Genomic DNA, 23,193 nt, shown 5'->3' with positions numbered 1-23,193 from the left:
GAGCAGATGGAAGTGCATTGAATGAATATGGACAAACACCACTACATACAGCAGCTGGTGGAAAGAAAGACTCTCCTGAATTGTGTTCTATTTTACTAGAATATAATGCCATTAATGCAGTGGATAAAGATGGAAACCGATCACTACACTTGGCATGTAAACGACGTCATACAAGTACAAGTCGTTTCTTGCTTTCCCATGGAGCAGTTGTAAATGCATTGAATGAGTATGGACAAACACCACTACATACAGCAGCTGGTGGAGAGAAAGACTGTCCTGAATTGTGTTCTATTTTACTAAAACATGATGCGAAGATTGATGCAGTGGATAAAGATGGAAACCAAGCACTACACTTGGCATGTGAGGCTGGTTTAATATCAACAGTTCAATACCTGTTGGACTGCAATGCTGATGTGTTTTCTAAAAATAATTTTCATCAAACTGTTCTTCATAAGGCAGTTTGTAGCAAAAGAGATTGTTTTGAGGTTTGTGAGATGCTCATAGCAAAGGGATCGCCAGTGAATGTTACAGATAGCAATGGACACACATCTCTACAGCTTGCATGTCAGAAAGGACATATGACGACAGCTGACGTGTTAGTTAAAAGTGATGCTGATTGCAATGTATTGAATGTGTTTGGTGAGACGTTACTGCACTTGGCTTGTAAGAGTCGTGTTGAATGTGTTGAGTTGTGTGATAAGTTGATATCACATGGAGTGAACCCTCATGTAGCTGACAGAGAAGGAAACTTACCCTTGCATGTTGCTTTGAAGAGCAGACTTAGCAAAACATTCTGCTATTTGTTTCAAAAGTGCATGTTGCTTTGAAGAGCAGACTTAGCAAAACATTCTGCTATTTGTTTCAAAAGTCGGGTGATGCTGTATTAGATGACTTACAGAAGGCGAATATTGATAAAGAAGATCTTATGGCCATTGTTAGTAGTGCTCATGAAGCTGACGACATCGACACTTGTCGTCATATTTTTGAATTTAGTGTTAAGTTAGACCCTTCGAGTAGATTGTGTCTGAGAGAAGCAAACTGTCACACTACAATAGGATACTCACTCATTCAGAGAGCAGTCAAACGGCAGGATATTACATTTTGTCAGCATTTGATTGCTCATGGAGCATCTGTAAATTCAGATGTACCTTACAGCTCCCAAGGTCATACTCTTAAGGAACCTCCTTTACGTCTGGCAGTAGAGCTGGGACATTATGATTTGTGTCGTTTGCTGTTAGAACATGGTGCCAGTAGTGATCCCAAGATAAAGGGCACAATAGGTCCATTGCATGTAGCTGTCTTTAGTGAACAAAAAGACATAGTAAGACTTCTTTTGTCTCATGACGCTGATATCAGTAAAGTTCCAATTGGTAAAGAAGCTGTTTTGAGGAGATTGGAAGTACACAAAAAAGGCAAAATGTCATCAATCATTCAGGCTTATGGTGAGTAAATGAAACACGCAACTCGCAACTTTAGTTCCATTTGACTATTGAAATTTATTTATTTATTTTATAGAAACATTTCCTGAAGAGATCGTGTCGCAAGGAGAAGCAGCATTGCGTGTCTATCTGTCATCCTGTAGTGAGGGATCAGCAGTAAACGTGTTTCTACGTGTTGATGTTGTTGGACGTGATGGTGTGGGTAAGACAAGCTTGACAAAGTCTCTCACTCTCCAGAAGTTCAATCCTGATGAGCCGAGTACAATAGGAGTTGTGTTTGATCCAAAGTGTCAGATTATTGTGAAGGAAGCATGTGACTGGACCAAACCTCTCACAAGTGCTGACTACGCAAAAATATATGAGAAGAACGTTGTGATCAATATGGCAGAGGCACTTGACACACCAGAAGTAAAAGATCAATATTTGAAGTCAAACGAAAGTGAATATCCAAGGAAACAGAATTACACTCGCATGGCAAAGAAATCATCAAAGCAAGATTTACATGTCCAGACTGGTCCTGTTGGTTCTTCTCATAGAATGCCTTCAATGCCTCGTGTTCCACCTAATGATTCTTCACCGAAGTTGACTGTTCCTTCTCAGAAACCAACAACCTTAGTAGTTCCTGCACAGGCAGTTCCATCAGGTTTGTCAACCTCATTGCAAACGTCATCAAATTTGTCCACATTCAAAGACTCTAACGTTTCGTCTCACATAGCAGCCACAGATGCAAAATCATCAGGTGGTACGGAATTTGCTGTAGAATCATGTTCATCTTCAGATCATACTGAGGCAGATTTTAGAAATGTGGACAATTTAGTTGGGGATGAAGGAGACAGGAAATCTATGGCCAGCAATTTCTCGTCTGATTTTCAAAGCAGCCAACAAAGTAAAGCAGTAAACCAGCACGAAAGCATGGCACCTTCAAAAGATCCGTTGGCTGGAAAAAATGCAAAACAGGTGACATCATTTAGTTGTGAAAGCCAACAGCAACCACAACAAAAGAAAGACGAGAATAAAGACGAAACGTCAAGTAAACGTTCTCTATTCTGCGACTCGGGCAGCACTGATTATTATGCTGAATTAGACCATGAGACTACATCGCCAAACAAGAAGACAGAACCAATCATAGCAAGAGCTGATGCCCAATCATGTAAGTACCAAGACAAACAACAACAAAGTTTAACCAAAAGGAAACAACCGGAAGCTCTACCTTTACAAACTGAAATGACATCGACTCGCAGTGTTGATGATTCTTCTACTGAGAACACAAATACTTTACCCCAACACTTAAAAGAAAGTGTTTCGAAGAGTCTGAGAGACCCAAAGTCTCGTCAAAAGGCTAAGAAAGAAATAGTGCTTACTGTGTTGGACTATGCTGGTCAGAATGTGTTCTATGTCACACATCATTTGTTTATGTCAAAGACTGGTTTTATGTACGTTGTGTTTGATGCTTGTCAGCCAATGGATGGCAAGACTCCATCTCAGTTTCGTTCAGAAGATGGACAAATTGTCCACATTCCTTTATTTGATGACGAAACAAACTTTGATCGATTGGAAGAGTGGGTATCAGGTGTTCATATCATGGAAGGTGACCAGTCACGTCGTATCATGATATCTGAGGAAGTAGGAATCAGATCACCTGTCATGTTTCTAGTAGGAACACATTTTGATAAGTTAAAGGAGCAGCCAGGGATGATGGAGAAACAGGATGCATTTATAAGGAAGAAACTGGAGGGCACAGTGTTGGCAGAACACATCGTATGGGCCTCTAAAGATATGATGTGTTTCTATGTGGATAACACAGTGACAGACCCAGACAGTGGTGTTGTAGATCCACAGGTGACTCTGCTTCGTCAGAAAACTGAGGAAGTGGCTCACAAGGTGGCCCAACATCACAGATTACCTATCAGCTGGCTCAAGTATGAACAAAATGTAAGAGAATTGAAAGTCTCTTATCCGACAAAGAGAACAACAACTGTTGATGAATTACTGCAGCTTGCCATGAAAGCTGCTGGAATCAAAGATCGAGAAGAGCTGTTGGTGTTGCTACGGTATTTGAGTAGTCGTGCAGTGTTGATGTATCATCCCAAGGCATTGAAGAGTGGAGATGAAGAAGAAGTCGTGTTAGATGTGGAATGGTTTGTATCACAGTTGCAGAAAGTGATCACAATACACATGGAAGGTGATGTTCCTCCCATGTTATCGAATGATGTAAAACGCAGCAAAGAGAAAGGCATTATGACAATGTCTCTTGTGAGACATCTTTTATCAGATGCCGGATCTGCTCAACGTCTCATTGTGTCATTGATGAGCCACTATGATTTGCTATGTGAGTATCCTGTTATTGATGACAAGAATCTGAAGACAGCAAGTGATTGTCATGATTTTCTTAATCTGGAAAAAGAAGGGGAAGGTCAATCACACAGTGAAGAAGAAGATGATGTCTTTGAGGGTCAAGCTTGCTTTATTCCCTGTCTTCTTGAGCATGCAGTTGGTCTTGAATCATACAGGATGAATGACAAGTGGAAGTCACTACCTCTCATCTTGTCGTCTGCTCCCATCCGCATTCCTCAGCCATTATTCTACAGAGTGCTGACTCTTCTGTGTAAACGTTTTCGTCGTTTGGCAGTTATTTACCGCAATGTGGGCTACTTCCACATCTATCCTGGTCATCGATTGGAGTTTGCTCTCAACAGATACAACTTTCAAATGACTGTCTTGTCAGAGACACATACACCTCTCAATGCCAAAGTGTGTGTTGCTGTTCGTGAGTGGATTGTAGATGTTGTTGATGAGGCGAAGCAGCAAGGAATGGCAGGGCTGAAGTTGCAACTGGGATTTGATGTCTCTGCAGTGAGTTTAAAATCATCTGATATCGAGTTCATCTCTTTGGATGGATATCAACAGTCTCGCTTTCAGCTTTATAGCAGCGTGACAAACCGAGAAGTTCGACCTCCTCCCAAACTTTCTTTGTGGTATCCAGACCACAAATTCTCTGTAAGTAGCCTTTGTATTGTAAACTTATCTATAACTTATGAATTGATGTTTGCTTGTAGCAATGCGAAATGACATCAGCATTGCATATTCCTTTGCGGCCATCACAGGAAGAAGCTAGTATGTCTTGTTTAGATATTTTACCATGTGGTTTGGTAGTGATCAAGATTTATATAGATGTTGGAGTCAGCTATATGGCACCAGTAAAGTCTCTTCTTAATGAACCTCCTGCAAGTTGCTTGCTAGAAGTGTCCAAACTTCTGGATGAAGAAGATGACTTAGGAGATGACTGGAGGAGGTTATGGTCTGAGCTGTTAACCAGACCTCTTAATGAAGATGTGGTGAGGAAGAAGAGTGGGAGCCCCACACTTTATGTTCTAAAGCGATGGTGCATGATGAAACCCTCAAGTGAAGCTACGATAACACGACTGATGACGGCTCTTAATTCTATATACAGAAATGATGTTGCTTGTGTGCTAGAAGCATACTGTCAGGTAAGACAAACTCAACAGTTTTAGACATTTGGTGATAATCTAGAGATAATCATAACTACCGAGTTTACTATCTGTGTGTGATTAGTTGTTTCTGTGTAGAGTTCAGAGATATGTCCTGCAATACTAAGGTCACGTTCGGCCACAGGTAACATTAGTTACCCAGTAACTATTCTTATGCCAAAAATGTCAAATTTGTTTGTAGTTTGTAATGCCAACGAGACGGTGACATCGGATGAGTTAATTCGTCTTGCCGACATCATAGAAGGATGTTGGCAACAGTTTGCTTCAGTTCTTGAACCCGACCTGTTTAATGTTACAGGGAAAATTGCTGCCATAAAGAATGATTACCCTTCTTCTGCTCTCCAAGCTAAAGCTATGTTAGAAATTTGGTGTAAACACCTTGGTGCTAAAGCCCAGCGGCACTTACTTATTGGTGCATTAATTCAACGACGACAAAGATCTGATGCAGAGGCTGTGTTTGGAGTAGAAGTTGTAGAGGAGATGTTAAAGTCACAAGAACAAGTGGCAGGACAGACTGATGAGGTATTGCCATAATATTGAAATGTATGGGCGTTGTAAAAGGCAATAAAATTGATTGTTACTCAGCCTCAGCAATAATATCTGCATATTATACTCGATGAAGAGAATGCAGGATCTGTTGTGCCTATGATGGACATCTCAGTTTTGATCAGACTAACAGCAGCATCCTAAAGCTCTGTATGAATCAAGATGAACACGACTGATGTTTCAATGTTGTGAACCGTATGTAGTATTGTACATGTAATTACTTAGGGTAGGGAACATTCATGAAGTTGTTGTATTAGCTTCTATTCAGTAGGCTGGATGAATAGTACTAAGTAGGTAGCATGTTTGAGTGAGTACCAGTATATTGCCAATCAGTGTGTACAATAAACAGCAGATTAAAGTTTAGAATACTGCCCATCTAACATGAAGCATATGAAGAAAGGGATCATCCGTAATTAATTACCATGTTGTCTTTACAGGGAAGTCTAAACCAACAACACAGGACACGAACATCTGCTGTTGGGTAACATTCTGTTTCATATCTATCCCCACCACATCACCCCATACCCAGACAAAAAGTTACAGTTGCCATAGAGAATTATGGTTGCTACAGAAATTTATCTCCTAGAAATAAACGATCAACTTGCAGATGGAAATAGCAAGTTCAGAATTTATCTGACTAACTAAAAGTGAAAGCAAGTTGTCATAGATAACAACACTGACTAAAAGGTAGTGTTTATCATACTAATATGTCGCAATGATGAATATAAAACAAGAGGCTTTCATGTAATGATTGAGACAAGGAAATACATATTTTGATCAGCAGCATACAAGGTAATTGCCAAATGGACAAAAATATACAAAAATGTGGAGCCCTTCACGTCGTTCGACGTCAGCCGTAAGATCAGTTGTGAAGGTAGCTCCCTCTGCCTCTAGACATAAAAGTTTCCATGCGCTATGTGGAGACTTAGAGCCAGCACTGACAATCCATCTCTTGGCCAGAGTCATCCAGGGGCACTAATTATGGTGCAGTTCTACGACTGGACACCAATGCCAACACATACCCGTCTACTGCAGGATCTTACTGCCAAGTCAGTGGTCATGTCTAACCCAGTCAACGACCAGGTACTCATTTATACTTATGAGTCGAGAAACGCAACTACGTGTGAGTTCCCTGCCTAAGGGAATTACATCTGTGCCTATGACTGACAGATTTTGGATGTTTCCATTCTCTAAATGCAACTATCCAACCAATTGACCTACAGACGACACACACACACACACACACACACACACACACACACACACACACACACACACACACACACACACACGCACACACACACACACACATGCCTAAATCATAAAAATTCTAAATGTCAGAAGCTGCCTCTCAGAGGTCATGCCCTGTCCGCTACTCAGGGAACTCTGGGCCTGCACTAGCAAACCCCTGGAGTCGAGTCAGGCACTCGCAGGAGCACCGACTTGTGAAGCCAACTGCAGTGTGAGCACCCGAAGTCTCACCAAGACCCCAGTAGCTGATGTCACGTCACAGCCAATGGCCGCTTTGGACCCCAGTCAATAACCAGGTACGTGTACTCATTTATACTCCTGAGTCGAGAGAAGCAAATGTGTGTTAGTTTCTTGCTTAAGGAAATTATGCCATAGCTGGCCATCACTGTTACTTAAACTTGCAACCCTTCAAGGTCCCGGATGTAAACACTCCGTAAGATGACTTTCTAACCAACTGAGTTATCGTACCACACACACACACACACACACACACACACACACACACACACACACACACACACACACACACACACACACACACACACACACCACAATTTGAATTCCGCTATGAGAGTTCAAGCCAAGCTTGCTAATTGTGAGGTGATCCAAGGTTAACAGTAAATTGAGTGGCTTCAAATGCCTTTAGGTTAAGACATTGCCAATCCAGCATTGTTGATTTCTATGAACTAGTTAGGTTTAGTCTACTGCAAGGTTGTTTGCCCTTCTCCCAACAGACACAAGCATGCACACACCCATGCATGCACACACACACACACACACACACACACACACACACACACACACACACACACACACACACACACACACACACACACACACACACACACACACAAATGCACACACAGTCACAGTGGAGACTCAGAAAAAGAAAGTTGGTGCTAAAGCCCATTGTAACAATTTTATTAATGCTCTGATTAAACAAGGACTAAGAACTCAAGCAACTGAGGTGTCTGGAGAAGAAATAGTGGTGCAGGTGTCACCACAGTAGTACAAGACATTGGCAAGTTCTAGGAACATCTAGCAGTACCAATAATTATTGTGTCTGTCATGTGCACAGCAAGAGCTACTATCTACAGCACAAGCTGCAGACAGTAAGTCAAAACACAGTCTAAATATCTAAAATTAGATTTAACAAACAAGCATAATCTTCATTGTTACTGTATAAAACTATTTGTATAAATCGACCATCAGTCTTTGTCTAAACTAAATCTTGGAATCATTGGTTAATTTGATCTCTAGATGTATGTAACGATCTCAAATGTGTAACTTCTGCTGCTAACTCTCTACAACGTTTTGCACTACTCACCTGATCAAAAGAGCACAGGGAATATATTGTAGAGGAAATTTTGTTGGAATGAGGTAGTGGGTACCTTTAATTGCTCATATTTTTGTGCAGTTGATGATGCCAGATTTCGTTCTATCTGCAGCTGGGTTGTCAACCTCGCCACATTATCAGTAGATGATGACTGATCGACTTCAGCCTGATTGGCAAGCTTAGCAACTGTCAGACGACACACCTAATGTATACAATTCACAATAGCTGCCTATTCAGTGTAGATAAGTTGTACTGTACCTGCATAGCTTGTTGTGCTTTCTTAGTTTGATTGTGAGCCATCAACCGGACCTGCTCTAGTTCTGTTTTATGTAGTGAAGATTGCAGTTTCATACTCATCTGAGACTGCCTACATAATACATCCGTATTATCACTAAACCTACATATTAGTCAAATTCAATAATTTATTATAGTAGTAACCAGATAAATGTGTAGCATCATACAACTATGGTATCAACAGGTGACAGCATTGACCAATTCTTCATGCTCAAATTCTGGTCTTGATGGAGCTTGAACAAAATAAAACAAATATGACTTGCTCATGCACAAGAATGTGCCTGCAGTAGAAAGGCTTGGTATATGCAAACTGTGTTGCATTACAGTACTCATCTGTAACCCAAAGGTGCTCACACCATGTGATCTATCTGCCTTTTTCTTGTCTTCTTCACTATACATGTATGTGGCATTCGTTTAATACTCATCATAATAATGCTTGTAGGGAACACATCGAGAACTGCTCATGCTCACAATGTCCCATGGTTATTAATATTTCTATCTGATTTGGTAGTCTGAATTCAATGTCATAAGATCTGAGCATAAAAATTTAATTGGTCTGGCCAAAGCCTCTAAAGAAGATCAACAAGCATCATTGGTCTCACTTAGCAAAGCAGATTTCCTAATTCAGTTATTTATGTATCTCATTTTCATTTTATAGAATTGTATCTTATACCCAGTTTAGTCCACACTTACATGGTTATACAACAGAGTCAAGCTAATCACAGCTAACCCAAGACAGTAAACCAAGCTGGCGCATATTTACACTGCAAGGAAGGAAATGACACAAGCCTACTTCTGTTGGTATCTTGTATTCGGGTTATTCTGCATCATCAAGTGTACTTATGCTAAGCTGTAATTGTCTATGGATCATTAAAGAGCTTGTTTGTTAAACAGTGTGTGTTGTTCTGGTTTGCATTACAACAGTTGAATGAAGTGCTGTGTACACTTTCGTACAGAATGCCACATAAACAAGTGTTTCTGCTGAAAAATCATTTTGATTAGTATACATGTATATAGCGTCATGCCTAACAAAGTTTGTTCATTTCTAGGCAAGCACTTTAGTTCAGAGTCAAGATAAAATCACCCATGCATCAAACAGCTAACAATCTAAATGACAAATTAATTCAAGCCTAACCTGGTCTGAGAGAGAGGCAACATTTATCAATTGTCACAGCAAATGTAAAAAGTATACTAATCTGACACAAGATATGCTCAAAGGAACGTGACTTTGTAGGATTACGTCCAAAAACCACGTCAAGTGTTGAGTGCCATCCTTCTTGGCCTTCTATAACAACACTTACAAACTGTCAAAATCAAATTGTTGAAGTTTTGGCCCTTCTATGTTTAGCGTTATCAAAGTTCAGCATCACTGAGGTCATCATCATCATCATACTCTTCATCGTGGTTTCTACCATTGATATGCATACGTTTACTTCTGCACAGTTGTCTTCAGAACCATGGCTGTCATCTTCACTGAGCTCATTTCCAGCTAAACACTTATGGAAGCTGCATGCAAAGAATACCCTCCATGTGCACAACACAAAGAGCAAGTGCAATAGATCGGACTTCTAATCCTTGAAGCTCCAATGCAGTTTGCTAATTGCCATTCTCAGGGCACTGTATGATGGTGCTTGTACACAGTGCACCGTAACAGCTAGTCAAATTGGCAAGGAGGAATTAACATTCATCGCCAGGGACATCTATTTGTAGCATTTAGCTATCCGGCAAGTGTCCAGCGGAAAGACTGCATGATAAACCACAAACTGACTCAGACATATCACCCCCTCTTCTCACCATGCTCTCTTGTAATCTATTGAGCATGGGCTGAGCTCTGCATAAGGTTCGGTAGCGTTCATACTAATAGACCAATCATGCTGACACAACAAGATGATATTTGCCAGGCTCAGCATGGTTCGGTTTGGTTTGACTTGGAATGCAGTCACACTAAGTGGTGAAACTAAACTGTGCTAAACTGTGCCAGCACGGTCACAAAACGCTAGTCCAACTGGGCTATTAGAGTTAAAGAACAAACCTTTCGTGATTGAGTTCCAATTCTAGGCGTGTGAGTTGCAACTTGTAACTTTGTTTAGCTTCTTGCAACTGTACCGTAGCCTAGACAAGACAAAACAACCAAACAACATCAAATGCAATCATAATAACATACTCACATGATGTACAAATCAGTCAGTCAAATAACAACTACTAATACTGTGTTTACATGAGCACATGTGTGCATAGTGAGCTGATCCTGCACCAATCCTGTGCCTGCCTAGCATGCCAGCCCACATTTACCCAACACAATCTTTACAAGCAAGTCAGTCCTTCTGATGAGCATGTCGTTAGCATGTGTTATCTACTTGAGATCAACCCCGTTCATGTTAGCTCCATAGCTATACAACATCAAATCAAGAAATGTGCAGGAAGTTTACAAGATGACATCTTATTTACATGAGGCGTAGGTCTACTACCAGTCGACAAACTGAGCATGAGCAGCTCTCATATCAGCATGGATATTTGAGATTTATACGATACAACTGACCCAAGCCAGCCCCTGGCTGGCCTGACTGAGAAATGCCAAGTCAGGCAGCATAGCTTGGCACAGCTCAGCCTGCATTTAAGTTTAAACATAACTTCCAACCAAAGGCTGGCTCGCTTACAAGTGCTCGTGTAAACGGGCAATTTGACAAGACAAACACATAACACATTGGCTGATCTAAAAGCATACAAACGTATCATGATAAAATTGTCAAACACACTTGAGATGATCTTTCTAGAGCATCGGCAACCAGCTGCTCAGCAGCTGACCTAAACTCGGCTAATTCTCTCTCTTTACTGGCCACAAGTTCCTGTAATGAGTCTGTTAATTTACCATTAAGTGATTCAATGAGATGATGACAAACCTCACATCGTTGCTCAGCCAAAACATTTGCAGCTTTGCTACGCTCTAATTCATCTTGTTGGTTGCTAAATATGACGACATGACAATATAGAGTTATCCTTCCATGTAAACAACTGTGTAGTTCACGAGACTTTACAAACCTTATAAGCCGCTTTGAGTTGAATTGAGCTTCAGCCAGAACGTTCAAGTCTCTCCTCAGTTTGTCTGGATCAGCACTCATTGATTTCTACTTGACAAACACAATTTCACATCGTAAAATGTGGTTTATACATAATACATGGTACATACTGTGTTTGATTGTTTGGCTGTCTTGGTAATCCGCAGCTGCTTCTCTGCCTTCTCCTGACTCTTCCTCGCATTTGACAACTGCCCTCTCATGGCCATAACGTCTCGCTTTAGTTTTGACATCTGCTGCTCTGAAGTAGAAAGTCGATCCTCTAATTGTTGTTTCAAAGATTCCAATGTCTTGTACTCTGTATTTAGGTTAGCCATTTGTTGAATAAGCTGCAAACACAACACAAAGTCAATTGGCAACAAAGACTAAACATATAGAAATACAATTGCTAAACATATACAAATACAAGCATCACACTCGGCTCAACCATGCAGCCAGTGGTTTCTCTCTCTATGAGATGGAAGACCATGTGAATATAACACTGGCAACCCCACAGGAAATTCATGGAGAAAAACATCGAAGTGCAATGAGAGTGATATCAGAGCTTACTAGCAAACGATAATTCAGTAGTACATCAATGCTGCCCATTCAAGTTTGACGCCACTTGAGACAAATATCTTATGTCAGTACAGTGTAGCAATAAACTTAATTCTGATATTGTGATTTATTGTTAATTCATAAATTATCATTCAAGACATACAACCACTGCAATATAAGCTAAACATAGTTGTGATTCAGTATTCTTTCTGTCTGTTACGAGTCAAATTAGAACAAAATAACATCATGAGTATGGCAATCAGAGAAGATAAAAATTGCACAAATATCAAAATTCGTTGCACTACAAGTTTTACTCTACAACTCTATATATTACTGTAGCATAAATGTTATCTCTAAACATTGTGTGTAGTTGTAGACAGTACTGTAGATACCTCAAACAGATAATGGTATATTATATCCAAACCAAATGTATTCATTCACTCAAGCAGTAAAGATGTACGTAGTTGCTACTGTAGGATAAATTTAGAAACAAGAGAAAGTCTATCTATTCCAACTGTTTTTTTTTACACAAAACCATGCGATATCACAACACAAGCCCAAAGCCTAAAATATTTCAATGTGTTTGACTAGTCGTCGTGCTGAATTGACAATCAACTTACTTGCAAGAGAATATAAAAAGTGACACACACACACACACACACACACACACACACACACACACACACACACACACACACACACACACACACACAGTGACACACACTGACATAAGTTTCTTTTTGTACCAAACTTACCATGTGGTGAGACTAGATCCCGTTTTCGGATCCCATAGTTTCACTGGTTGTTGTGTGTCCTTACTAAAAGACACAATCAAACCTCTCTGAGGATGCCAGTCTACACATTTGACATCAGAACCATGTCCTGAAAACACAAGACAAAATACAACACAACAATCACATCACCAAACAAGAAGACATTCACCTCTCATAACTCTTTCTTCATCCGACCTAAAAAGTCCCAGACACCAACTGTCCCATCATCTGAACCAGTAGCAAACTTGGCATCAGTAGGACTGAAAATGAATGTAAATATGGATTACGCTATAGTAAGTAAAAGTTAGAAAGGGAAAGTAAATTCATACATCATGTCATGATACACAAACTAAGCTGTATAGTCAAGACTCAAACAGAAAGGTATGTATATGATATCTACCATTCTTCAGATTGAAGTTGCTGTAACGTGTCAAACCACCTGTGCTGATGCACATCATGTGTGTGCCGGGTGATGAACACATGCACACAGCAACAAACAAACACACACACACACACACACACACACACACACACACACACACACACACCATTGGTGAACTAATTCCTATGACATGTGCATTCACCTCTGGAGAGCATGTAGACATTGGCGTACATCCATGAGCACATGCATCATCTGCCAGAGAGCTCAACAAATGAGTTACACGCTGAGAAATGTTGTGGGTATCTCCCTTTCCATCATCTTTTAACGTGATATTTCTTTACTCTACTGTGCTAGGTATTTTGTAACAGTTTATAATGTTTGTGCGCATACTTTGTCAGTAAATGTACTAAACAAATGCGTGTTTTGTCCACATGAAGTTCACAATTATTATACCATCAGCAAGAAGTTTCCCCACCAATTCCTATAACTGTTAATTAATTAAATATTGACAAAGTATGCTGCTGACCAATTTAACCAGACATTACAATGTACTCTCTCCTCAAATGGTCAGCTGTACATTTTGTAAATATTTATAGATGTAGTACACCATTAGTCTATGGGCCAAGTCCCACTAGCGTTCAAGTGCGTTTCCTACCCCAGTCCAACAAACATTTCTTGCTTTAATAAATTAGGAAATATTGCAAGAACTTCATATCTGCTAGTTGGAACATTTGCAACACGACTCTTTGTGAGATAGAAAGGGAAACATGTCACAGCATCATTGCCATGGCAACCACCGGTTATTCTCCTTCTTTCTATGTCTTCAGGTGTTAATCCGAAGTCACAATTATGCATAGACATTACAATAAGTATTTGCAATGTAGAACACTTTTGCGAATGCCTAAACCGATAATTAGCTAAACAGATACGTACAGGCAATGCTAAATGCAGCGTACTGACACCAAGCATTTCAGATTTTTGCCTTCCTTCTACTGATCATAATAATAACACCATTAATAGCATAACAACAGCAGTATCGTGCATAGAGCATATAGAGGATACGGACAGATGGACAGGCAGACAGATAAATAAACGAACCAGGAGAACATGCAATATACATACTATGCGTATGCACAACACTACTCATGACAGCAGATACCCAACACAGCAGTGGCAAAACAAACAAAAACCAAAAACAAGCAAAAGTTAAACGAGCTTGCAAATAGGAAATTAGGTAATCTTGAAAGCCCTGTAATAATTAGCTAAATCCACTTGTCTAGCTAGTCATCATGATCAGCATTATTGGTCTCTTCAGCGTCATGTTCGCTGTTATCGTCCTCTTGTACCACGTCCTGTGCTGACACTAAATTTTCACAAGTATCATTGCAATGACACAAGTCCGTACACCTAAGGCCATGACAAACACAGGAACATTGCTTGGTGCTGCAATTTCCCTTGCAGCCACAGCTCAGCAGGCTGATGGAGCTGGATGCTGTTGCATCCAGTCTATTTGTATTTTCTAGCTTCTCCTGTGCTGATGATCTTCCATCCGAAACCATCTGGTGATGGAGCATCAATGTTTGTTGCAATGAGCTTCCAAATAGCAGTCTGATAATTTGCACGCGTAACGTGCAAACGCAGTTGGTCTTGAGTTGGTGGAAGATGTCCGCTGTCTGCTGTACCTGAGCAAGTCATTAACATTGTAATTTCCTACAGGACAATATCCTACTACTAAATGACAAGGGACATCTCTAGATACAGCAACAAAAGAATCCAAGTCATGTCCAGCGCATCGATTCTGCAATGTGCATCGACAAACACTGAGAACTTTCCAGTGCTGCGATGTCTATCTCACTCAAAGTACCACATTTTCTTCAACCCACATTGTAGTGATCAAGCTCGACTGGTGATGGGTGCAGTGTATACTCCTTAGTAGGCTTTGATGGCCCTTTTAGCAACGGTACGGCTACATCGCAATTGCAAGAAGATCTTTGTATAACTATTCTGTTGGTGCAATGGATGGTTTCAGCTCCGGTACGCGTATCTTCCACGATATCATTGTTGTCCCAACAAAACACGGCTGAGACATTTGGAACGATATTTGAAGGGAGTTGAGAGTTTTCTTGACAACTAATTTTCTGCAATAGCTGTTTCCAGCCGCTGAAGCTGAGATACGCTAATAGCATGGCCAAAATGATTTAGTAGTTGTACAAGCTGAGTGCTACCAGATAAATGATGAACAGTGACTGGCAAAGACAGTGTTTTGGTGGCTTAACTCTTCCATTCGTAGAGCAAAAAATAATATCTTGAGCTATGGACAATATACAGCGTTTATGGTAAGGTGAAGTAACAGTGAGATGAGAAGAGAAAGCAGTTGACAATTCCTTTGACTCTCTTCAGGATCTAGAAAATGGCAACAAATGGACCTTAAATTAAAGCATCAACCTACGGAGTCAGTACTGCTTACCTACAACAAGCCAGGCAAGAAAGTTGAACAAGAGGGCAGAAACCGATCGAACGACGTCCCAGTTTTCGAGATCTTGTGGTCCTGGTGGCCATGGATTAGAGGGGATACTAACACGATGTTCCTTCGACAGGCGGCTGTGTGAAACGCATCCGCAACATCTGTTTGCGAATCTCTTGGCGCAGTCCAATGAATATCAGTGAAGAATCGTCTTCATCCTCTGTTAGAGAAAGACACGTACCGTAAAACTCTATAAGGCAAGCACAGGGGATGTCAGAAGCATACACAAGAAAGCCACTAAACTTGATTTTCTGATGGCTAGACTTCACAAACTCTAACTGGTCACCAAAACGGTACTCGACACAACACTTTCATTAACCTTTCACTATGATACTGACCAGGTTGGATATCAGAATCCAAATCCACAAAAGTATGCTCATACATCAACCTCATACCCGATAGACTCATTACATCATGTCGACAGATGATTCGCTCTTCATCTACCTCAGCAAGACTAGTGAAAGTTAATGCATAAATGGTGCCCTTGTCACCTTGTTCTGCTACACCTGATGCAACTTCCTGTGCTGCAGCCAGTTTCTTTTATGTGTATATTCTGAGTAGCAGGATCGGTGGTATTGAATTTCCAAAGCAACAAAGTCTTTAGAGACACGAGTCAGAAGCAGCATGTCCTCGTCGTTGTAAATTTTCGCAGATCTATGTATTGCTTTGGCAGCTTCCTTAGTCATGCACCTACTTAACTTTTCTACCTTTCTGCATTTGCCAGTATTGTTTCTAACTTTTTGTCAACAGCCTTACAGAACAGACATTTCTCCGTAAATCCTCTTGTTGCTGCTGTGGTGTACATCTACTGTTTCTGGGCGGAGCTGCATAGGTCTGGTCACTAGACAGATCTGCTGCCGTCACGGTGCTGCTACGTTCGAGCTTGTAAACACTACTACAAAATGCAGGGTTCATAGAACTTGAATCACACTGACCCAATCTTCGCTCAGAAACTCTAACCAGATGAAACTTCGAAGTATACGTTTGGTAATCGACGGTGGAACACGTCACGTGGCTCGATCGCGTTTAAACCAGCAATTCTGGAATCACCATGTACATTTGCTGCGTGAAGAAATGTCTTCCACAATACAAGGGAAAACTTGATCAACTCTTGGTCTTGTGGGCATGTCCTACCTGGCAGATTGCACAGACAGACACTGAAATCTAGCGAGGGCGCTTCATAGGCAAGGTAAAACCAGCTAAAGTGTACTGCAGGTATTCTGCATCTAAACTAGCTAAGCCTCAATCTTCAAAGTATTTGTAAACACTTTCCATTGCCTTCAGCAGCTCTTCCGCGTTACCAAAAACCCGGATATTGTGTCGTCACGAAGTCAGTACACATGCGTAGAAGCCGGCCACTTTCTGCCGTCAAATTGGACAACTTGTGACCTTTTTTCATGTTGCAATATTTGGAATTCAGTTTCTCTGCATATTTTCATTTGATCTAAGGTGATAAACCTTTGTTGGACAAGGGAGGAAACATAACTCTGTTTTACATAACTTTTCCTAAGTTGGCCCATAGACTACATGTGACATGAGACATCAACAATAACAACAACAAAATATAACAAATAGGTACCTCACTTCTCATACTGCTTCTTTGTGTGACTGAAACATGTGCACATTGTTCATATTGATTTGCCAGTATTTCACAAATCCACTGTGATCTACTGTCACAAGCCACGTGTCCATGTAAGACCATACCATCGCATGCACAGCAAAGCCATGAGCCTGCATTAGAAGACTACGAGTATAGAGAAAACTACACGAATATTAAACAGCAAGAGACTTAAAGAATAGTTCCAAAGAGAGAACTCTCCACTTGAGGCTCCAGTCATAAGTCTCCGTCCTTCTGGTGTCCACTAATCATAACACAAGATAGATATCAACTATCAATAAAAACTGATGGAAATGCTGCACATACCGTTACACAAAAAAATGAGACACTGAAATTTGTTTGTTGATGTTCGAATAAACTTTGATGTTACTGCAGTCACCGAAACATCGAGAAGATGTAGAGGAGCTGTAAGCTAAAACAGAAAGAGTGATGTTGAAATGTAAACCTCACAATGGAAAACTCTAACAGCACGTTCACACGAGGACTTGTAACCGAGCCTAAACAAGTCGGCTCACTTCGAAAGCTTGTGTGTGTGTGTGTGTGTGTGTGTGTGTGTGTGTGTGTGTGTGTGTGTGTGTGTGTGTGTGTGTCGCTGTTGTGGAGGAAGTTAGTGGTAAGATTTACGGCCTAGTACATGTAGCTGAAGTGTCGTTGAGTAAACTGTAACATTTCCCTTGTTTCGTACCAGTGTTGTAGTCGGTTGTTGCATGTGAAGTACGTTATCGCTGTCGTGTTGACATGGCTAGAATCAGTCGCTCCTTGCTGTTGGAACAAAGATCATTGGTGAACGAAGATCGTTGGTAGGCTTCGATCGTCTCTGTCGGTTACTGTGTTTGTAGCTATCACGCGTTGTTCAGCTACAATCTTTTGCATTTCGTTTTCTGGAAGCAATAATCAGCGGTAAGCTTTATTGTTACACAGTCCATCACTAGTGAGCAAAGCAGTAGACACTCTAAGCCTCCCGGAAACAAACGGTTAGAGTCAGGGTTAGAGTTAGAGATTGGGTCAAATGCCTTTGCAGAGTTTAGCTAACAATTTGAAGCTATCTTCAGTACTGATCGAGTTGTCATGTTTGAATAAACTAGAAACTAGACTGGTGTGTTTACAAGTAGCGTTTATAAAAATGGTGGCCCTTCCTTCTGGGAAGCAGCGTTGCATACATGGCCCTGCAGTGAATATACATGTACCTGTACATAGAATTCTGTCATGACGCAACTAATTACATTCAAACTGCATACCAGCAAAGGGTTTGCACTTCCAGTGCTTTTTCATTTCATTTAGCATTGCAGCAACAAACAGAGCAAAATAGAGTGGATGCTAATACACAGTCCTGCTTTACTCCTGTTTGCACCACAAACCTTTCTGATTTCTTACACACACACACACACACACACACACACACACACACACACACACACACACACACACACACACACACACAGACACACACACACACACACAGACACAGACACAGACACACACAGTACACACACACACACACACACACACACACACACACACACACACACACACACACACACACACACACACACACACACACACACACACACACACACACACACACACAGACACAGACACAGACACACACAGACACAGACACAGACACAGTACACACACACACACACACACACACACACACACACACACACACACACACACACACACACACACACACACACACACACACACACACACACACACACACACACACACACACACACACACACACACACACACACACACACACACCAGCTTACAAACTAACAACTCTACCTCTCCATAATAACATTTGTTCGGCTGCAGCGCTCGTCTATCTCTATAATCCCTCAGGATCCTACACAGCAATCACGTGACCCACAAACATCATCCAAACCATACGAACCCAACGACGTGTTCACCTCTAAACCACAATTCACTGATGAGTTGTAGTCTATTGTCTTGTGGTTGACAACTTTTCTTGTTCGTTTGTTGTCAGACATCATTGACTCATCAGCATCCAACATAGAAACATGTGCCTGCTGCTGCGCTGAAGGTGCAGAGCGATGAAGTAGAGATGTTTGGTGTAGAGGATAGACGTCTGTAGTTGTTGCCGCCATTTCTTTAGGTACATGTATAATGCCTCGCTGCGCCAGAATAGAAGTTGTGTCGCTCGCGCGCAGCAACAACAAATGTGTACACTAAAAAAGACCGTTTGTGTGTGTGTGTGTGTGTGTGTGTGTGTGTGTGTGTGTGTGTGTGTGTGTGTGTGTGTGTGTGTGTGTGTGTGTGTGTGTGTGTGTGTGTGTGTGTGTGTGTGTGTGTGTGTGTGTGTGTGTGTGTGTGTGTGTGTGTAGTATGAGTCTAAAGTTGTAAGTTGTGCAGACTTGTTAAAAATCAAAGAGTTGATTGTATCCTACAAACAATTTTGTTAAACTTCAATTTTAATTATTGTTTTTGCTCTAATTTTAATTTTTTACTGGTTGATATCATCTAGTGCTAAGGCAACATACTACAACTCGTACATTCACATTCTTCTCTAGCTATTCTTTGTGCATGCTTACACAATGAAATGAAAATAAGCCTGCAAGGCATCTCTAAAGCAATTGACCAGTCAGCATACATTTATTTACACACAAGTTTACATGTTACATGATACTCTATGTTTACATCTCCACATCGCGTACTATGATAATGAGCTTGTCTAAATTAAAGATTGTTAAATTTAAATAGTAAATTTTGTTTGATTAAAGTGCAAAAGACAACATAATCATTAGATGATTATAATAATTTATTTGCAGTTATTTGATATTTTAAATAAACAGTCTTCTACAGACAATAATTAATAAAATATGTACTTAGCATTTCAGTTTTTCTAAAACGACTGCAACTTGCAAAACGATTCTTTTACTGTAATACCCGAATCTTCGACAAAATATTTAGCAACGTCACATGTAACAAAATATGCACGCGACAGAAGGTCACAGCAACTTACATTTCTAACAAGATTACTGGCCTTACTGGCCATGGTCATTGATGGTTGAGGTAAATAATGTTGCAAAAATATGTTATTAAAATGTCCTAAATAAAGACAAATTGTCATATTAAAAGACTGCATAAATTAGGTAAAAGCATTTGTCACGTGAGTAAAATGGTTGGTTGTGATTGGTTCTTGTTGGTTGGTAGGGTGGAGTCAGTTTCGTTGGGTGGAGCGTGCTCACTTTTGAGAAATGAGCTGTTTGAGAGAAATCGATAAATAAGTGATTGTGTTCTGTGATCGTGTTGTTAGTGAAAGTTTCTGAGAAACTTCAAATGCAACGAAATGACACAAAATCTCCTTGAAGCTGCGTGTAACGAAGAGTGGGAGAAGGTTCGACGACTGGTTGAAGAAGGAGAGAACGTGAATGGTGTGGAAGGAGGGTGGACACATACAGCTTTACACTGGGCTGTCATTTTTAGAAATGCAGATATGTGTTCGTTTTTGCTGTCACGTGGTGCGAACGTCAATCAGGCAGACACTGATGGACATACGCCGCTTCATACCGCTGCTGATTGGCAGCAAGCCAATATCTGTCAACTGTTAGTTGATCACAAAGCTGATGTTACTTCTGTCAACACTAAAGGTGAAACTCCTCTTCTCATAGCGTTATCTACTCAGAGATTTCCTTGGCTTGCACATGACTCTCCCTCTGTGTGTCGTCCACTGATAACAAATGAGAGTGTAAATGTAGCAGATCATCATGGTACCCGCCCTTTACACATAGCAGGTAGGAAAGGTTTCGTTCAGACTGTCCAGCTGTTAGTGGATTGTGGAGCAGATGTAAATGAATTGAATGAAGATGGACAAACACCACTACATACAGCAGCTGGTGGAGAGAAAGACTGTCCTGAATTGTGTTCTATTTTAATGAAACATGATGCCAAGATTGATGCAGTGGATAAAGATGGAAACCAACCACTACACTTGGCATGCAAACAATGGCATACTGCAACTGTACGCTTATTGTTATCTCATGGGGCTGATGTGACTGCTCTAAACAAGCAACAGAGAAAACCTTCACATATGGCTAATGAGTCAGTATTGAAATCTTATGAAGTACACAATAGTAATCATGCTTTACACATAGCAGTTGAAGAAGGTCACATTCAGACCGTCCAGCTGTTGGTGGATTGTGGAGCAGACGTAAATGAATTGAATGAAGATGGACAAACACCACTACATACAGCAGCTGGTGGAGAGAAAGACTGTCCTGAATTGTGTTCTATTTTAATGAAACATGATGCCAAGATTGATGCAGTGGATAAAGATGGAAACCAACCACTACACTTGGCATGCAAACAATGGCATACTGCAACTGTACGCTTATTGTTATCTCATGGGGCTGATGTGACTGCTCTAAACAAGCAACAGAGAAAACCTTCACATATGGCTAATGAGTCAGTATTGAAATCTTATGAAGTACACAATAGTAATCATGCTTTACACATAGCAGTTGAAGAAGGTCACATTCAGACCGTCCAGCTGTTGGTGGATTGTGGAGCAGACGTAAATGAATTGAATGAAGATGGACAAACACCACTACATACAGCAGCTGGTGGAGAGAAAGACTCTCCTGAATTGTGTTCTATTTTAATGAAACATGATGCCAAGATTGATGCAGTGGATAAAGATGGAAACCAACCACTACACTTGGCATGCAAACAATGGCATACTGCAACTGTACGCGTATTGTTATCTCATGGGGCTGATGTGACTGCTCTAAACAAGCAACAGAGAAAACCTTCACATATGGCTAATGAGTCAGTATTGAAATCTTATGAAGTACACAATAGTAATCATGCTTTACACATAGCAGTTGAAGAAGGTCACATTCAGACCGTCCAGCTGTTGGTGGATTGTGGAGCAGACGTAAATGTATTGAATGAATATGGACAAACACCACTACATACAGCAGCTGGTGGAGAGAGAGACTGCCCTGAATTGTGTTCTATTTTACTGGAACATAATGCCAAGGTTGATACAGTGGATAAAGATGGAAACCAACCACTACACTTGGCATGTAAACGAAGGCATACTGCAACTGTACACGTATTGTTGTCTCATGGGGCTGACGTCACTGCTCTAAACAAGTGGCAGAGGAAACCTTTACATTTGGCAAATGAGTCAGTTTTGAAATCTTATAGAGTACACAATGGTAATCATGCTGTACACACAGTAGTTGAAAAAGGTCACATTCAGACTGTCCAACTGTTAGTGGATTGTGGAGCAGATGTAAATAAATTGAATGAATATGGACAAACACCACTACATACAGCAGCTGGTGGAGAGAAAGACTGTCCTGAATTGTGTTCTATGTTACTAGACCACAATGCCAAGGTTGATGCAGTGGATAAAGATGGAAACCAACCACTACACTTGGCGTGTAAACAATGGCATACTTCAACTGTTGGTTTATTGTTATCTCATGGTGCTGATCTAACTGCTCTAAACAACCAACAGAAAAAACCTTTCCATTTTGCAAATGAATCAGTACTGAAATCTTATGAAGTACATGATGGTAATCATGCTTTACACATAGCAGCCAAACGAGGTCACATTCAGACTGTCCAGTCGTTAGTAGATTGTGGAGCAGATGTAAATGAATTGAATGAAGATGGACAAACACCACTACATACAGTAGCTGGTGGACTGGAAGACTGTCCTGAATTGTGTTCTATTTTACTAAAACATCATGCCAAGATTGATGTAGTAGATAAAGATGGCAACCAACCACTACACTTGGCATGTGAGGCTGATTTAACATCAACAGTTCAATATCTGTTGGACTGCAATGCTGATGTGTTTTCTAAAAATAATTTTCATCAAACTGTTCTTCATAGGGCAGTTCGTAGCAAAAGAGATTGTTTTGAGGT

At 40.7% G+C, this 23,193-nt stretch overlaps 4 protein-coding genes and 1 long non-coding RNA gene across 5 annotated transcripts in view; 3 read left to right on the top strand and 2 right to left on the bottom strand.

The window, feature by feature from the left end:
- Positions 1–1,132, top strand: part of LOC134181775 (poly [ADP-ribose] polymerase tankyrase-1-like) — a 2,525-nt gene extending 1,393 nt beyond the window's left edge. Inside the window, exons 4-5 of the mRNA XM_062649040.1 lie at positions 1–84; positions 385–1,132. The exon at positions 1–84 is cut by the window's left edge and continues 363 nt beyond it. Of these exons, the coding sequence (XP_062505024.1) occupies positions 1–84; positions 385–827 (527 nt within the window). The 3' untranslated portion in view covers positions 828–1,132. The remainder of the gene's footprint in view (positions 85–384) is intronic.
- On the top strand, positions 926–5,858 carry LOC134181774 (uncharacterized). The gene is made up of 7 exons (XM_062649039.1): positions 926–1,442; positions 1,516–4,436; positions 4,496–4,553; positions 4,611–4,927; positions 5,027–5,072; positions 5,130–5,470; positions 5,534–5,858. Exons 1-7 carry the CDS (start codon positions 926–928, stop codon positions 5,543–5,545), a joined length of 4,212 nt encoding a protein of 1,403 aa, XP_062505023.1. The 3' UTR covers positions 5,546–5,858.
- Positions 5,859–7,821: 1,963 nt separating this feature from the next.
- LOC134182451 (myosin-11-like) lies at positions 7,822–12,961 on the bottom strand. The gene is made up of 10 exons (XM_062649855.1): positions 12,929–12,961; positions 12,742–12,868; positions 11,563–11,778; positions 11,415–11,500; positions 11,276–11,339; positions 11,132–11,221; positions 10,408–10,487; positions 8,340–8,448; positions 8,137–8,283; positions 7,822–8,072 (listed from the first exon to the last, which is right to left on the bottom strand). The coding sequence occupies exons 2-10, from the start codon at positions 12,742–12,744 to the stop codon at positions 7,983–7,985; spliced, it is 885 nt and encodes a 294-aa protein (XP_062505839.1). The 5' UTR covers positions 12,745–12,868; positions 12,929–12,961; the 3' UTR covers positions 7,822–7,982.
- Positions 12,962–17,309: 4,348 nt separating this feature from the next.
- LOC134182452 (uncharacterized) lies at positions 17,310–17,648 on the bottom strand. The gene is made up of 3 exons (XR_009970333.1): positions 17,590–17,648; positions 17,455–17,527; positions 17,310–17,396 (listed from the first exon to the last, which is right to left on the bottom strand). It is a non-coding gene; the product is annotated as an uncharacterized LOC134182452 (long non-coding RNA).
- Positions 17,649–20,602: 2,954 nt separating this feature from the next.
- LOC134181773 (serine/threonine-protein phosphatase 6 regulatory ankyrin repeat subunit B-like) lies at positions 20,603–23,172 on the top strand. The gene is made up of 7 exons (XM_062649038.1): positions 20,603–21,047; positions 21,378–21,496; positions 21,686–21,826; positions 22,049–22,552; positions 22,658–22,991; positions 23,034–23,119; positions 23,161–23,172. The coding sequence occupies exons 1-7, from the start codon at positions 20,603–20,605 to the stop codon at positions 23,170–23,172; spliced, it is 1,641 nt and encodes a 546-aa protein (XP_062505022.1).
- The last annotated feature ends 21 nt before the right edge of the window (positions 23,173–23,193 follow it).

The sequence above is a fragment of the Corticium candelabrum genome, chromosome 7 (genome assembly GCF_963422355.1).
Source record: "Corticium candelabrum chromosome 7, ooCorCand1.1, whole genome shotgun sequence".
Lineage (NCBI taxonomy): Eukaryota > Metazoa > Porifera > Homoscleromorpha > Homosclerophorida > Plakinidae > Corticium > Corticium candelabrum.
This window is presented reverse-complemented; position numbering and strand designations above follow the sequence as displayed.

Excerpts from the sequence above, each read along its gene's own strand:
- LOC134181774 (XM_062649039.1), top strand. The coding sequence starts at position 926 with ATGGCCATTGTTAGTAGTGCTCATGAAGCTGACGACATCGACACTTGT. Across the intron at positions 4,437-4,495 it reads ATCCAGACCACAAATTCTCT|CAATGCGAAATGACATCAGC; the intron begins GTAAGTAGCCTT and ends GTTTGCTTGTAG. Across the intron at positions 4,554-4,610 it reads GCCATCACAGGAAGAAGCTA|ATGTTGGAGTCAGCTATATG; the intron begins GTATGTCTTGTT and ends AGATTTATATAG.
- LOC134182451 (XM_062649855.1), bottom strand. Across the intron at positions 10,488-11,131 it reads CTCTAGAAAGATCATCTCAA|GCTACGGTACAGTTGCAAGA; the intron begins GTGTGTTTGACA and ends TGTCTTGTCTAG. Across the intron at positions 8,284-8,339 it reads AAGCACAACAAGCTATGCAG|GTGTGTCGTCTGACAGTTGC; the intron begins GTACAGTACAAC and ends TGTATACATTAG.
- LOC134181773 (XM_062649038.1), top strand. The coding sequence starts at position 20,603 with ATGACACAAAATCTCCTTGAAGCTGCGTGTAACGAAGAGTGGGAGAAG. Across the intron at positions 21,827-22,048 it reads TGGTGGATTGTGGAGCAGAC|CAACAGAGAAAACCTTCACA; the intron begins GTAAATGAATTG and ends GCTCTAAACAAG. Across the intron at positions 22,553-22,657 it reads TAGTGGATTGTGGAGCAGAT|GTTGATGCAGTGGATAAAGA; the intron begins GTAAATAAATTG and ends CACAATGCCAAG.